Consider the following 16754-nt stretch of genomic DNA (forward strand, 5'->3'; position numbering starts at 1 on the left):
AGATTATGAAGGAAAACAGACTGGTGTTTAAACAGCACTGAGAGGCTGAGGGAAATGATGCTCTAGAAAAAGCTTTCATTCCTGCCACTTGGCAGGGCTGCCTTGGATCTTATTTTACGAGGAAAACCTTCTTGAATACAGCAGTTCCTGTGTTCATCACTGCCCTAATGCCAACTGCTCTGAGATCCTCCTTCTTTACATTTTTTTCTCAAATCCTGTAAGGATGAAACCGTACCCCAACTGTAGGTAACATTGTAACATTGTGGTTTCAGCCATTTCTGCTTGCTGCCTTTTTTTGGAGGCTTCAAACACAATTAAGTCTTTGAAATATTTTACTACTAAGCGATAATACAGGGTATTTTATTCACAGAATCATGGAAGGCTTTGGGTTCAAAGGAACCTTTAAGATCATCTAGTTCCAACCCCCCTGCAATAGGCAGGGACAAGCTGCCACTCGAACAGATTGCTCAAAGCCCCATCCAGCATGGCCTTGAACACCTCCAGGTCTGGGGCAATCACTACCTCACTGGGCAACCTGTTCCAGTGTCTCATCATCTTCATAGTAAAGGATGTCTTCTTAATAACTAGTATCTAATGTCTACCCTCTTCCAGTTTGAAGCCATTTCCACTCATCCTGTAGCTGCCAGCCCTTCTTAAAAGTCCCTCCCCAGCTTTTCTGTAGGCCCCCTTCAGGTACTGGCAGGCTGCTATGAGGTCTCCTTGGAGTCTTCTCTTCTCCAGGCTTCACAGCCCAAGCTCTCACAGCCTGTCCTCATAGGGGAGGTGCTCCAGCCCCCTCTTCATCTTCATGGCTCTCCTCTGGACCTGCTCCAACAACTCCATGTCCTTCTTGCGTTGGGAGCCCCAGAATGCTAAACCTGAATGCAGTACTACAGGTGGAGTCTCACAAGAGCAGAGTAGAGGGACAGAACCACCTCCCTCAATCTGCTGGTCATGCTTCTCTTGATGCAACCCAGGACATGGTTGGCCTTCTGGGCAGCAGGTGCACATTGCCAGCTCATGTTGAGTCTTTCATCAACCAGGACCCCCAATTTTTTCTCCTTAAGGCTACTTTCAAGCCATTCTCCTCCCAACCTGTATCTGGGCTTGGATCTTATCACTAAGGAGCGGTGCAAGCTGTCTACTAAGCATAAAAACATTGCATCAGAACTAGTACCTATAATTTTATTTGCTTGCACAGAGCCCCAGTGAAACTCCTGAAGAGATGCCTGAGAGACCTGTAACTTTTTCTATTTCCAAATTCTTCAGAAACAGGGCTGGTCTTGTCCCAGACGGAGATGCATGACCTCTCCAGGCCCTAACCAACCCTAATATTCCTTAAATACTACATGTAGCTGCTTAGCCTTTGAAAAACAGTATGTGCCTTCACTTAAAAATAAACAGGCTTTGATGTAAAACTTTGTTGTATCGTTTGATGTGTGTTCAGGCACAAAAGCTTTTCAAGTTCACTGGGTTTGATTCAGCGATATCAGTGGTTCCAAACCCAGATTCTTGCCCCCTTCGCCTGCCTCACTGACTTTCTTCTAATCGCTTTCAGTTCTGGAGTAGGAATAATAATATTTTAGATCAAAGAGATGTTCCCTCTAAGCTCTTCAAGCTATCTGCATCCAAAAGCAGGTCTGTTTTTGTTTTTATTTCTAGCAGTACTATTTGGTCTGATAAAAGATGTGCTACCTCTCCCTAGGAGCCTTGCTTTGTTTCTGTAGACCACCATAACTGCCAGAAAACTGCATCAAGATTTTTGTTGCTGATGTTTTTCAGTTTTCATTTTGTGCAGTAAATTGCATTTGTTAGCTGCTAGCCATTTTTTTTCTTCTTTTTTTCTAAATATACAGGCAGCTGTCTACTTACAGCTGCAATATTTCTAAAAAAAGCTCAGGCTGTTTGCAATACTCAGAACAGCTGATTTGCTTTTTTGGTTGGCCACCTGGTTGCATTGCCAAGTGTACATCTTAATGCCCTTTATGAAGGAAATCAGTCGTGCTCGTTTGCACTTGATATCTGTATGACACCTTAAGCATAAATATCATGATTTGCTCCAAATTGCCTTGCTAACTGGGATGAAAACAATCCTCAAGTTGTGTCCCTTCAACGCTGTTGAACAGGGCAATAGTCTGATAATGAGTCTGTGATGCCCATCCTCAAAGTGCTCTTTCTGTTTCTCCAGGGCTGACACAGCAAAACGTAGGTGGAAAATCCAGTTTCCGTTGGGAAAGTGCAAACAAGGCCTGGAGGCATTCTACACTGAATACAAACTATTACAGACTGTATTGCTTTTTGTATTTGAAGCTGATCCCAATTGTGTAGAACATGTACCTAACCACTATGTGAATGAAGAGCTAGAAGTGAACATCTGCCAAAGTGCTCTTTTTTTTTTCCAGAAGTTATTTTTAAGTGTCTGCTGTGAGCTGGTGAAGATGAAGGCTAAAACTCTTTCTCTAGATCTTTTTTCTTCTTTTTTTTTTTTCTTTTTTGGTTGTTATTGTATCTCTTGTAGTCTTCTGTAAGTCCCTGCATGTCTCATCTGCTGCTGCATGTCACACAGGACTTCAGGAGCTGTCAGCTCTTTTGCCTTACAGTCCTTCCATCCCCCTGGGTCTGTCCTTTTCAAGTCTTGGAGCTGAGAAGCAGCAGACTTAGTCACTGCTTGGGTCAGAAACTGCTACTGAAAAGCTGCCCAGAGCACAAAACCCAGTGCTTTCTTCATCTGTGCTGCTGTCAAAGCTCAACAAAGGTTCCAAATCTTTGCCTGTGAAGCAGAAGTCTTTATTTGATACTGCACCCATCAGTATCCCAGTATGAGGATAAATCCTCCACACCTCATGACTACTTTGAAGTTCTGATCAATTACTAAAAATACAGTTTCATCTGCACTTGTGTTTCCCTTTTCCCACAACTCTGGCAGAAGCATTAGTCACCAAGTCCCAGCACAACTCCATCTTTTCTCTCATTTGGCAGATGCATCCATGCTGCTGTCCTGCATCCAGGAGCAGCAAGAAGGCAATTCATGTACTCAGAGCCATGTTTCCTTGTTTTTTAGGGAAAAGGTGGTCCTTCACCCATCTTTGAGGTGAAGAGTGTTCCTTTTTTTATGCACGTGCGCTATGTGTATGATCATAAACAAGCACTGACACTCTCTGAAGAATTTGATAGGAAGAGGTACAGGTTTTAGTCTTGTCCAATCCATGTGTTGTGCTGGAATGCACACTTTGCAGTTGGATGCTGAGAATTTCTACCAAAAAGAACAGAATACGTTTAGATCTGTCTTGAGAGCTCTTCAGTTAATCTGCTAGATTGGACACTTCCCTTCAGGTTTGATCATGGCAATGATTGTGCCCAGCTTTGCTGGTAGAAGGCTATTTTATGTTAGTGATCCTATGAGTATGTGAATGTTTCTGTGTGGCACCAGAGAACCACTGAGGGCTGTAAAGGTGTAGACTTTTCACTCCAGCTTTAACCCTGAGTGCTAACTTGGAAATTAATATTGCAAAACCAGAGCCAAACTTAAACCCTGAACGGTTGATCTGGTGTGAGAAGGGTGTATACGTGCAGGCTTGATTTTACTGATAATGCAATTTAGGAAGGTGACATCCTTTCTAAACGTTGTAGAGGTTGACCTGTTGTAGAGTTCATCTAAGGCAAAGTTCTCTATTGCATAAATCACTGTTTCTGTAGGCAGCAGGAGAGCTACATGTTGCAAAGATTACAGCTACAGTCAGACCAAGTCTGTCACTGATGCAAACTTGTGTCACAATGTTAGATTTCCCAGTTTAAAAACAAGAAAGATCTGTCTGTCATCAAGATGTCCACATGGTGGCACACTTATTCCATGGACAAAAAAACCAACACCTCCTGCCCTAATCTATTGACTATGATCTTTAACGTTTGGGATAAAAAAGAGCCACCAGTATTTGAAGACCTGACCTACAGATGTGTAAGTACTGAGTACCCCTTGCTGTGCTGTTATGTCTCCTCTTTTGAGGATCACTGACTTTTTGAATGATATATTTTTTTCATCTGATTCTTCTTGTGACCTTGTATGAAGAAGATGCTTTTACATTCCTGTCTGACCTTTTACATTTTGTGAAGTACTATGTACATTTAATTTTGTTGTTCTCTGTGCTAGAAACACCATGGTGCTCTCCCATTAAGGTGAAACATGGTTATGCAAACTGCAGGACACCTCAAGGGGAATATTACAAGAATGTACTGGGGACAAGATGTGATATTCGTTGTCAGAAAGGCTATGAACTGCATGGCCCTCAGCAGCTCATCTGTCAGTCAAGCAAACGCTGGTCTGGGAAAGTGCTGTGCAAACGTAAGTAGTGCCAATGCAGCAGACACTGAGCTCTGCTCATCTTTGTATTCAGTGTAGCTGAAACCTGAGAGTCCTAAGTACTAACAAGACGAAACAGTCATCTTTGGTGGTTATCTTATTTTAGTCATAGGCAGTGTAGACAGGCTTGTCATCTAAAAGTCTTGCAGTGGTACGTGGTGTGATAAGTATCACAAGTGAAGTGGAAAGCAAAGAGGACAACATATTACAAGTGTAAGATTTTTATTTGTGGGAAGAATTTTATGAAAAGAACCTTAAAACTTCTTTAGAAAATTCTCCATTGTGGACTTTGTAAGCTGATGCAATTTTTATCAGGTGCCTAAGTGGGCTCTTGCAGTAAAATATCTTGCAGTAAAATGTAAGACATGTACGTGCTCTCTCTCATATAAATACTGCATTGGGCTAATGTGCGTGTAAAATTAAATTTGAAAGATGATAAATAAGAAAAGTGCAAAAACCTCATGTGGGGATTTGCTTGGTAGCTGCACCTTTACTTCTCTGCAACACCTCGGGGACATTATTCTAAGGGAGTATTAACAGGTTTTCAGAACTCTCTCTTCTCCATTTCAGAGAAGCGCTGCCCCACGCTCTCCATGCCAACCAATGGGGGCTTCAAGTGCTTGGATGGTGCCTACTTTGGCTCCAGGTGTGAGTACTACTGCTCACCAGGGTACCAGCTGAAAGGCGACCGCATAGTGACATGCATGGACAGCAAAGCTTGGAGCGGCCGGCCAGCTTCCTGCGTGGGTAAGTAGAATCACAGAATGTTTTGGGTTGGAAAGGACCTCACAGCCCATGCTGCCCCAACCCCTGCCATGGGCAGGGCTGCCCCCCCACCAGCTCAGGCTGCCCAGGGCCCCATCCAACCTGGCCTTGAGCCTCCAGGGATGGGGCACCACAGCTTCTCTGGGCAGCTGTGCCAGTGCTTCAAAATAGTATGCTTTGTCTGCATTGTGATAGTTCCCTACGCAGATTGGACACTGGCCCCTTTTTTCTGATGCCCCCCTCTTGCATTTGTTTCTTGGTATCGTGGTCTTCTGGCTATACCCAGAGAATATGGATGGACTGTAGTCACCATGATGGTGACTATAGCAATCTAGTCTTAATGTAGTTCACATGAGTTTTACCAGCAATTTCCATTATTTAGTCACCAATATCCTGGGAATCTCAGCTGGTACAATTGGTTTTTATATCCGTAAATCAATCAGGATAGAAACAAATAACAAGAGTTAACTTCTTCCAACTGACAAGATTTGGCAGATAGGCAGTGAAGTCTCTGCTGCTGCTTTTTCTGGGAAGGTTCAGCAGCTGCCCACAAAGAAAAGCTGTTCAGCTATCTGACTTGGCTACCAGTAATCTGAGCTTGTAGGTGGCAGGATATTTGTGCTCAGTGTTTTTTTGTGTGTGGTGTCTTGGTTTTCCTCAAAGTTCCTGTTGCTTACTCTAGGTTAGTAAACAGGCTTGGAGTCTCTCCATTCTGGCTTTATATTTGGAGATTTTTTTTAGTTTTCCTGTTACTTGTTGTACAAATGTATGAATAATTCTGCTTCTTAGGTCCAGCCTGTTTGTGGTGTCGTTTTTGTTTACAGAAATGAGCCATGTCCTTCTTTGTGGTGTGGGTGGAGGAAGAAGAATCCTTTTAAGTTTGGGAATCATTAAATGCTTTCTGTATTTCCTGGCTCTTTCAGAGCCTCATCTGTTTTTGGTATCAGCATGCTTATTGCTGAAGATGCTGACTGGTGTTGTAGAAAATTTTTTGCCTGAGTTTACCTTAGGCAAAAATAAGAGAAGCTTAGGGTTGCACATCCACTTCTTTTTTAGTCCATCAATGCAGGTCGGTTATTGCATAGGATATGATTACAAATCCAAAGTAACCAAGTAACAGCATTATTTAAGTTTTGGTAATACCACATAGTATGGGGAAGACCCTTTCAAACCTTGTGTGCACACTGTTTTTGCACATACGCAGTGAGTTAAGCAGTTAGCAAGCTGCTTAATAAAATTCTTGACAGGTAAGATAGGAATTGTTTGTGACCAGGCATGACCTTAATAGCATAATGCAGTCTGATTAATCTTAGCGTGGTTCAGTAGTACAGAAAAACTGTTAGTGAATTGGGCAGAAGAGAACCAGCTGAACAGATGCTCTTCCTGATTTGAAAGGACCTTGTGGGTCCTTTCAAACTCAGAATACTCTACAGTTCTGTGATTCATAAGGGATGCTACCATCCCATGCCTGTGATTACATGTGAAGTTCATATCGCTGGGCGGCAAAGAGGTCTGTGGACACTGTAGATATTGGCATCAAGTGTGGCAGAATTACCACAGAGCTGAATTTATAACTGTTGAAAATACAAGGGGCTTTCCTCTGAGCTTTAATACTGTAATTGCACTGCTAAGCAATTTTGCACAAAAATACTTGGAGTTCACAGCAGTATAGAAGGTCAATGTAAGATCAAACAACTGTTGTTGCCTGTGGTACCTTTTCCATTAAAAGGAGGAAAAAGAGACTGTTTTTCTTCAAGAAAATTAGGTGTGTTTTAGCAGTTGCTTATGGGAGCCCTTATAGACAGTGGATATTAACTTCTAACAAAGCACGTGTCCCCTCTCCCTCCTATAAGAGGAATGATATTCTTCATGATGCTGAACAGAAGGAGAAAGTCCAAAGTATAGCTGATTCAGCTATCAGTTAACTAAAAATGCCAATGAATGATTTTTGAATAGTTTTTCCATTGTGTCTTTAATTCACTGTAACACAGACTGAAATAGGGATTTTCTTCTCAAAGAGTGAAAAATATCACTTTTCTTTTTTCTTTTTTCTTTTTTTTTTTTTCCTTCAATGAAGGTTTCATTTCCTGCTGCTGTTATAGCAGAGGTTGTGGTAAATGGCTGTCACCATGCTAAGTCATTCTTTTCACATCCTAGGAAGATTGTACTGATAGGTGATTAACAGCTTTCAACTACTGATGTCTGAAACAAGCTTTGCACTCTGAGTCATTAATTATACAGGCAGTGATAATGGATGCTTTGAAATACAGAACAGTGCCTTGTGGAGGGCAGAATGGTGTTTTTCATTTACCCTTTCATGATTTCCAGTCTTTTCCTCTCTTTATGTTTTTGACACACAGTAATGTTTTTGAGCTAGCTTCCAGCCATCAAGCACTAATAAGAGGGTTTGTATGCAACAGCAGACTCACTGGCCATTTAATACCATCCCTTCTCTTTCTGTCCCACTAAGTCCCTGCTCACAAGCAAATAGCAGACTATGAGAAATGCAGTCAACAAGATCTTTTCATTTCATTGTTGATATTGCTAATACAGCCATTCGTACGTAGAAGAGAAGAAATGTAAATGTAAAAGCTATTTTGAAAACATATTTCTCAACGAAGTTCAAAAGACAGCTTTAAAATTGAATACTCCTCTGCTAACTGACCACTTAAGTTGCTAGAGTTCAAGAAAGGTCTGGGCAACTCTGATTTTTGGGTGGTCCTGTGTGGAGGCAGGAGTTGGACTTGATGGTGCTAATGGATCCCTTTCAACATTGGATATTCTGTGATTTCTGCAACCTCTTCTGAGCATAGGGCAGCATACCAGTCATTGCTGGGAAGCCAAGAAAAGCAACAGTTGACAAGAACATAGGAAGAGTAGTGGCTGAATGGCTGCAATTTTTCTCTGTGGAAATTCAGTTTCCTTGGCTAGGATGTAAACCTTTCTGGCAGGACTCATCCATTAAGTTCACATCCATTAAGACACACAGCTTAAATAAATCAGTTTGAAGTGCCATCGTTCTTTCAGTAGTGACACAGCAGTAAAAGTGTTAAGAACAACCATATGAGGTCAGAGTGCCCTGCAAAGCATCCTGCCTCCAACCCTGCCCAGGATATTTGCCACAAGACAGTCTGTGACAATTCACAACTTCCAGGGTCTCTTTTCCCCTCTGCTGAACCCTCCCCGGCGGTCAGCAGTCTTACGGCTTCCTCCAAAGGGTGCCTGATGGTTTTATTCCTGCAGTAACTGCGTTGTTTGTCTTTGTGATGTGTCTTTCTGAGCTGGTTTGTGCCAGCTGGTCTGCTCTGTGCTAAATGATGGAATAAGCTTTTGAATGAATGAAGTTCTTAAAGCACTGGGTCTTAAATGCCATTCTGACTTTTGTACCATCACTACTTTTATTTAATTGATACATTCAATACCATGGTGCTGAGCTGTAGCCACAGCAAAGTCAACAGGCGTGCAAGTGGACTTGGTAAGATCTGCTTAGTTTTCACCTTTATTTGGCAGTGGATTACTGAGAGCTATGTAGTTTTGTAGAGGAGGGCAGAGCTGCCATGAAGTGTCTCACAAAGCACTCAGGGTTGAAGGAATACTCTGTTCTTACAAAAAAAAAAAAACGAACAAAAAACAAACAAACAAAAAAAACCCAGAAGAAGCCAGCTTTGGAGGTTGTCAAGTTCCTGGAATACTATCAAAGCTTGAAGGGAGTACGACAGCGCTGCACTTGCCACCATTAAACTGATACACTAAAGCAACACACAGTTGCTTTGAAGCAATAGACAGTTTTCTATGAAGGTGTGTAGAGTTATTTGATGTATTTGTTGCTTTATAAAGATCCAAACCTTTTCTCATTTCTTATAATTGAAAGATTTTGCTTTGTGTTTGTCATGCAAATGAGAAATCAAGGCCTGCCACCCTTTAAATTTGAGCAGTGTTTTAGAGATTGTCATCCACTTGCAGGTAAAGAGCAATCCTGTCTTGTTGGTTATTTTTAAGTGTGACTTCATGTATTTAGGCTTTATTTTGGGCATAGCTCAAGAGATGATCGAAAAACCAAAGATTAAGTAATTAGACGTGGATGTTTTAATAATTGTTATGATGTTTAGACTTGGTTTTCTGGTATAGTAGTAATAGCAAAGAAAGGCAAGCAGTTACGTGTCACCTTTATCCAGCATCACCAGCATTCTTTATGATCACTGCTGTTCTTGTACTCCTTAATAATAGTCAGTGTTCTGGTAGCACTTAATCAAGCTTTCAAAACGTACTTGATGTGCTTTGTTATTCATTTATTATCAGTAAGGCATTATTATAAGAATTACCTGATAAAATAATCTAGGAGTAATCCTCAACAGAAATGACAATTTTGTCAGTTTTGTGTTATTTCTCTTTTGACACTGCTGCAGGAAAAATAACCAACAAGCAAAGTTAACACACGTTACATGCAAAGTTAACACACAGAAGCAGATCTCTGTTCAGTGCTTAATGAATGTACTTAATCACAGTAGCCTCTGCACAGCTGCACAAGGAGAGGCAGAGCAGATGAACAGAAGGTCCAGGCTCTGTGGGTACAGTCTTAAGCATCTTTCCTTACAGTTCAAGGCTAAGTGAAGCTTTAATTCATCGCTATTCAAGTAAATTTACATAAAACTAAGTTTTCATTCTTTTTTGGGGGGGCAGGAAGGGTGGGGAAGGGTGTGATGGGGATGAGGGTCAGTGTCATCTATTGCTCTTGTTCCAAAAAGATGAGAAGCACAGGCTTCACTTGCATTGGTTGGGTCAGCTCTGGTGTTGAAGAAGCCAGCTGAACGTGGCCTGAGGTTACTCTGACAGCAGGACGGTGACTGTGAAGAAAAGGAGCAGCTCTAACAGATGCAAAGGTGCCCATTTCTCTGAGGTTTGTTTCAACAGATACAGAGCCTCCGAGAATCCAGTGTCCAAGCGTGAAGGAGAAAACTGCGGAGCCCAACAAGTTGACGGCCAGAGTATTCTGGGATACCCCGGAGGGAAGGGACACCGCTGATGGCATTTTGACAGAGTAGGTAGAAATCCATAGATGTCTGTGGGAAATATCCCATACAGACTTGTTGGATGAGTGACTACAGTCTTGGCTGGGGATTACTCATGGAAGAAAAGAAATAGGATGAGCCGTTTCAGTTTTTTCTTGTATAAAGAAATGGAAACTTCACTTTTTGGGGGCATTATGTTATGCTCAGCTACACTATGAACTGTCTTAAAAGTAGCAAGCAGGTCCTGACTGCTCTGCTCCCATTTTGTCAGTGGAACGGGATCTTTTCATTAAAGAGTGGGGCTGGTGGCAGCATGTATGACTGACCTGGTCCCTGCTATGCAGCTTCTTCCTGTGCCTGTGCTTACTCTCATTTTTCAGCCATGTAGAATGGCCAGACAAGCTCAGCGTGCTCCGGACTTCACTCTTTAGGCTTTTACAGTGTTGGAAGTAGGAAAATACCAGTGAATTTATGGATGCCTGTCCCGTTTTATTTCCTGTTTTAGTGTTATTTTGAAAGGCCTGCCACCAGGGTCACATTTTCCAGAAGGCGACCACAAAATCCAGTATACTGTGTATGACAGAGCTGAAAATAAGGGCACTTGCAAATTCCTTGTTAAAGTCAGAGGTAAGAATGATCTTTTACACTACAAACACAGTTACTGATATGTACCTGGCCTAGTAGGCAGTTTTAGAAATGTCCCTATCTCTGTAATTGTCTGTGCCTATGCACACAAACATCTATTTAAAATTTATATTGACTATGCAACTTAGTGTACCATCTTGCTTGAGTCCCTGATGGCCAGACCCACAGCAGGGTGTGCACCTGGCATGCTGCAAGTCAAGAAGAGGCTCTAGTGATCCACCCTCCTCCATACTGTTGAAAATGTCAACTGCTGAATCAAGTAGCTGAAGGAGTTTTTCAGCTGTGCCTCCCATCTGTCAAGAAAAGTTACCTTTTCACAAGTCCAGGTCTTGAAATCTGCAATTGAATCTGTGAACATGATGAGATCTCTTTGTGCCCCTATGGCCATTTGTTACCATTTACCACTGTGACATACACACACCTCGATATCTGCATCCTTTCAGTTTACATATGATACTAAGAAGAGCTTTTATTTGGTCAGTCTTATTACATACTTGACTTTCATAATAGAGACAGCAAAAATAAAAAATACCTTCCATATTGGTATTCTGTTAGCTATGATTTGTGCCCTGCCATTTTTTTTCCCCTCCATATCTTGTCTTTCTTAAAGTCAGGCGCTGTGTGAAGTTAAATGCTCCAGATAATGGCTACATCAAGTGTTCAGGTGATGGAAATAACTATGGTGCTATGTGTGAATTTTCCTGCATTGGAGGCTATGAGCTACAAGGCAGCCCAGCTAGAGTGTGCCAGTACAATTTGGGGTGGTCAGGAGTGGAGCCAACCTGTGCACGTAAGTGAGTATTTTGCTACTTTACTGAAAGGGCTATGATGGTTCTCACAGAAGTGAGAATTGGAGAAGAGGGTTGGGATCAAACACAACTACAAACTTTAATGCCACGCAGATAAAAAAAACATCTTAATGTTTCTTGCCAATTCACCCTTAGATCTGAAGCATGTGCCACCTTTGGCTGTTCTGTTCCTGGAATAATGATGGTGCCTTACAACTGATAGTGTGTTTCAGCCTAGGTCTTTATACAGAACTTCACCTACTGCAGTCAAACCATTTTGTAAGCCAGATTACAGCTTCAGATAAAATAGTTGGCTTCAACGAGGCCGTTTCAGCCGTTTCTTCTTTATTATTCTCTTGTTCCTGTGTTTCTGGTATCTGACACTTGTTCATCCTTTTAGAAATAGTTCTGGTTTTAGTATTCTCTGTAACTTCTCTTTTAAATTTCATTCTAGCCATGAATATTAATGTGAATGTGAGGACTGCAGCTGCACTTCTGGATCAATTTTATGAGAAGCGGAGACTGCTAATTATTTCAACTCCTACTGCAGCCAACTTCTTCTACAGGATGCAGTTGGGAATGCTGCAGGTAAAATGCAGTCCAGGGTGGGTTGCAGGGGGTTGTAGCTATTTTTTTTCTTTAGACACATGATAGGATAAGCTCTGCTGTTGATATAAACCAGCAAACATCAGCTACTATGTTTTGAACAGTAGAGGATTTTGCAGAAGTGGTAGTGCTTCTGGATTAATCCTTTTTATGTGTGCCTGAGCTCCCTGTTTTCCACTTCAACTCTATTCTGGACTGTACTGCCACTGACTGACTAGTTACTCAATCCAGGCAGTTTTGAGTCTTTTCCATCCTCTCAACATTAATTAATATGAAACCTGTAATCTAATAGTCATTCCCTCATTCACTTCATAAAGGAGTTAAGAAGAAACATCCAGCGCTTCAGAGTTACAGTTCATGCAAACCAGGCTGATGGGGTCTGTAATTGCAGTGTGAAGAAAAGTGACAAGCTCTAGAAATAACTTGTGTACTGCAGACAGGGGACCAGAGGCTCAGCATAAATAAAAATCACCCAGAATGCTGAAGATACCACTGTGGTATTTTGTAACAAAAAAAGAAAAAAAGACTGGCACTTGTTTTTCTTATATAAATATTTCTATAATATTTCTACTTGGGTTATTGCTAGATTAAATACACCTCAGCTCAGAAATGTATGTGTGTCCGCAGGGAGAGCAGCCAGTTCTGTATTCTTTCATAGTGGCAAATGCTTTGTTTCTGTTCCCACAACTGGAACAAAAGTCAGAATGAACAGTCATTTCAATATGAGTGTGATAACATTTCTAACCGCAGGCTTAAAGAAGTAAGTTGTGTTAAAAACAAAATGAGAAGGTTTTGTGTTTGTTTTTTTTTTTTTCTTTCCCCACAGAAGATTGTCTGGGAAAGAAAATAAAATATTTTGATTGAAATGATGTAGTTTAAAATACTAATTTTACTGGCAATATTACTCTTCCGTTGCTTGGAAAAACAAGTTGACATACTTAGTCAAGTTTTCTTCCATTTCATGTACTTTGCTTCACTTGCCCCATTAGATTACTGGCACAATACTTAACAAATTGGCATCTTTTAATGTCATTCAACACAAGTTTACATTTCTCCTAGGTGCTCTCTGTGTCGTGGTTGTGTTAGAATCCTTCATCTAATAGCCCCTGGACTCATTTCAGCTTAAACCATCTCACTAACTTGAGCAGTTCAGATTCTGTGTGAACACTCACAGCACATGCCAAACAGCCAACTGCATTCCCTCTGATGGCTAACCTACCTCTTTCCTTCTTTCAACTCTTCCAGCCAGCACAGTGTGGCTTAGACCTCCGACATGTTACTGTGGTTGAGTTGGTTGGTATCTTCCCAGCACAGATAGGAAGAATAGGTGTAAAGCTGCTGCCCCCTTCACTTGCACTGCAACTCAGGTAAAGTAAGGTTTGTCTACTGTTATGTGTGCTATAGCATATACAATATATTGTTTTTGAATTCCTGCATTTTATTATCTAAATAGGCATCTTTACTGTACCGAGCTAGGATCATAAGTAGATGTTCATGAATAAGTTTCAATACTTACTCTCTTTTAACTTGTAAGAGCTAAAACAAATTGCTGGGCATTTGTGATTTATGAAATTAAGGGTATGTTTCATATTTAAACATGCTATGGATCAGCTGGCTCAAGTGCTGTGTCTTTCTTGCCTTTTTGTTCCATGAATGATGCTCCTTCAGGTGAGCTCTCTGTGTATCCCTTTATGTATCCCTTTATCGTAGAATCACAGAATGGTTTGGTCTGGAAGGGACCTCAAAGCCCACCCATTCCAACCCCTGCTGGGGGCAGGGCTGCCCCCCACCAGCTCAGGCTGCTCAGGGCCCAATCCAACCTGGCCTTGAACATCTCCAGGGATGGAAGGATGTTATGCCTTTATGTTTTTGGGTACTGTCACTGGAAAACACTGATTACAAACACATTTGTATTGTGCTGGAATTGGGCTGATGCAGTTCCAGCCACCTGCAGTCGCTTGGCAAGGACAGCCCCAGGCAGGATCACCAGCCCCTCATCTCTGCAGTACTGCTTGAGGCTGTGGTCAGGCCAGAAGGTAAACAGTGGGTGCTCTTTGAAGTCCCCTGTACAGTCCCGTGTGATATGTACAGGATTTCAGAGGACAAATGATCTTAGCCTCCTCAGCCTGACAGACATTCATCAATTTTACTGAGGTGTCTGAACTGTTTTGACTTGGTTTTGAACTGGCAGGGAGTTGGTTCTCACTTGAAAGGGAGATTTCAAGTGTCAGCACTACCTAGGGATGGGAAGACTCCAAGTGCTAAAAGTGAAGGCCTATTTGGCAGGGTAAGTGCTAGTAATTTAAGGAAAGAAGTCCAGGAGCATTTTAGGCAGCATTTTCTGTGCTATACCTGAGAAAATGGTGTGAGTTCTAACTGGGGACAAGAAAAAATGTTCTTTTTTCAGTCTTCTGACAAGTCTGAAAGGTTTTTTGAATTGGGAAGAAAAAGAAAAAAAAAAAGTATTTCTTCCCCATAAAAGAAAGAGCCAGCTTCTTTTTCCTTAAAACAAAAAACAAACCAAAAAACATCACACCTTATATAATAGTTAGATTGAAGTTGAAGACATTTTCTTGTGGCTCTGTACAAAATAAGCTCTGGTAACACTCCTGTTCCTGCCCCATTGTGCTGCCCACCTCAACCTTCAATTTCAGAAACTGACACAATTTACAACCTGATCTCCACTCGGTGGAAGTTAGTGTTCAATTTGATTTTTGTTCTAGACTCTGATGCTACCAGAGCATGAGATAGCATTCCAGTCCAAGAAATCACTTAATCCAAATGAAACACACCCTTAAGAATCTTGAATATAGATGCTGTCCAGCATTAGCACTCAGTAAAATAACCAGTCACAACTACCCTGGTTAAGACTTTGCCAAACTCAGAAGGATTAGCATTTGCAGAGGGTAAGCACTTTCCTTAAGAAACCACAGTCCTTATCTCCCTTATCACCACAACTTAGCTTCAAAAACGATTTTAGTTTCAGAGCAATAGATTATAGGGTAGTGAAAGGCACAAAAGGTCAGGTTCTATGATTCACAACCTTACTGCCATCCAGTGCCCTACAGACCCTCCTTGTCCTGACCTCATTCCTTCACAGATGCCTTTCTCCACAGCAGTGGCATTGACTGTCTGCATGACTGAGGAGCTTAAATGACTCATTTTTACCACTGTGAAGGAAAGGGATCTGGCCTGATTAGTGCTGGCTTTTGATTTCCTAAATTGGAGCTACCAGCAGGTAAATTAGTTACTAGCAGAAAGCAACAAAAACTGACTTAAGTCATTTTGTTCTGCTTTTTCGCATCATGGTTTTGTACTGCATGGCAGCAAAGAAACAGAATTGTCTACCTGTAACTCTTAAGCTCCATCACCATCATAGAATCATACCATAGAATTATAGAATGGTTTGGGTTGTTTGGTTGTTTTTTTTTTTTTTAAGTCAATATCTGTATACTAATACTGAAAATACTCTTCTGTCTTGTTTCCTGTTGCCCTTGGGATAGGCTGTTGTTGAGGATCCCTCATTATAATTTCAACATTGTGGTGATGGACAAGCATGGAATGGACAAGGAACGCTACCCATTCCCAGCAACACCAGCTGAGCTCTTTGCACTTATTGACAATTTTCCCTTGAGAAAAGAAGAGATGAAACTGCAAGCAGAAATCGGCCAGTCATGTCCTTAATTCAGAATTACAGGGCTAGCATTTTGTCAGTGAATTTTTTACCCAGATAATTCTTCCCTCGGTGCTACAGAAAGCATGGCTTTTTAATCACTGATGTACAGAGTTGTTGTGTGTATCATTATGTCTGTGTAGCTGCTCTGCATGGGCGTATGCATGATGCTTTTTTATACTTTCAAAGAGTATCTTTAGAGAAATGTGTACGTAGGATTACTACCCAATAGAACTTCTTGTACAGACATCAAAGAATTGAGGTACGTCTCCTGGGGTTTATTTTGGATTTTTCATTCAGTGTAAAATTCTTTCTTCCGTTTTATAAGTCTTTTATTAATAAAATATTGTTTTGCAAAGAAATAGTGCTCTAGAAGTCCTCTTAGCTATAATGTTTAGAGATTAACGTAGAAGTTGGATCAACAATTTAAATCAGAGGTCAATGTCTGTGCTACGAGTGCACAGCAACCCAGCAGTGTCTTTCAGTAGAAAGCTGCAAAAGACCTCTAGGACCATCTATCCAGTCTAACCATCACTAACCATATCCCTCAGTGCCACATCCACACGGCTCTTGAACACCTCCAGGGATGGTGACTCCACCACCTCCTTGGGCAGCCTGTGCCACTGTCCCTCTGCTCCTCCTGAGAAGTTCTCACTAATAACCAACCAGAACTTCTCCTGGCACAACTTGAGGCCATTCCCTCTCATCCTATCGCTGTCACCTGGGAGAAGAGGCCAACACTCACCTCACCACATCCTCCTTTCACGTGGTTCTAGAGAGCAGTAAGCTCTCCCCTGAGCCTCCTCTTCTCCAGACCAAACTATCCCAGTCCCCCCAGCCACTCCCCATAAGACTTGTGTGTTATGTCAGATCCATTATAATAAGGTCCATCACAGACACAAAGCATAAGC

General features: G+C 41.6%; 1 protein-coding gene across 1 annotated transcript; it reads left to right on the forward strand.

The window, feature by feature from the left end:
* Positions 1 to 1062: 1062 nt before the first annotated feature.
* SRPX (sushi repeat containing protein X-linked) lies at positions 1063 to 16191 on the forward strand. The gene is given in 11 exon segments (XM_042810513.1): positions 1063 to 3863; positions 3865 to 3976; positions 3978 to 4028; positions 4030 to 4339; positions 4928 to 5104; positions 10034 to 10160; positions 10637 to 10758; positions 11387 to 11566; positions 12019 to 12152; positions 13416 to 13537; positions 15674 to 16191. Coding segments are annotated over 11 exon segments (1548 nt in total). The 5' UTR covers positions 1063 to 3831; the 3' UTR covers positions 15855 to 16191.
* Positions 16192 to 16754: the final 563 nt, after the last annotated feature.

Source organism: Centrocercus urophasianus, unplaced genomic scaffold (assembly GCF_019232065.1).
Source record: "Centrocercus urophasianus isolate 14NV4802_14NV808 unplaced genomic scaffold, USGS_Curo_1.0 seq_12, whole genome shotgun sequence".
NCBI lineage: Eukaryota > Metazoa > Chordata > Aves > Galliformes > Phasianidae > Centrocercus > Centrocercus urophasianus.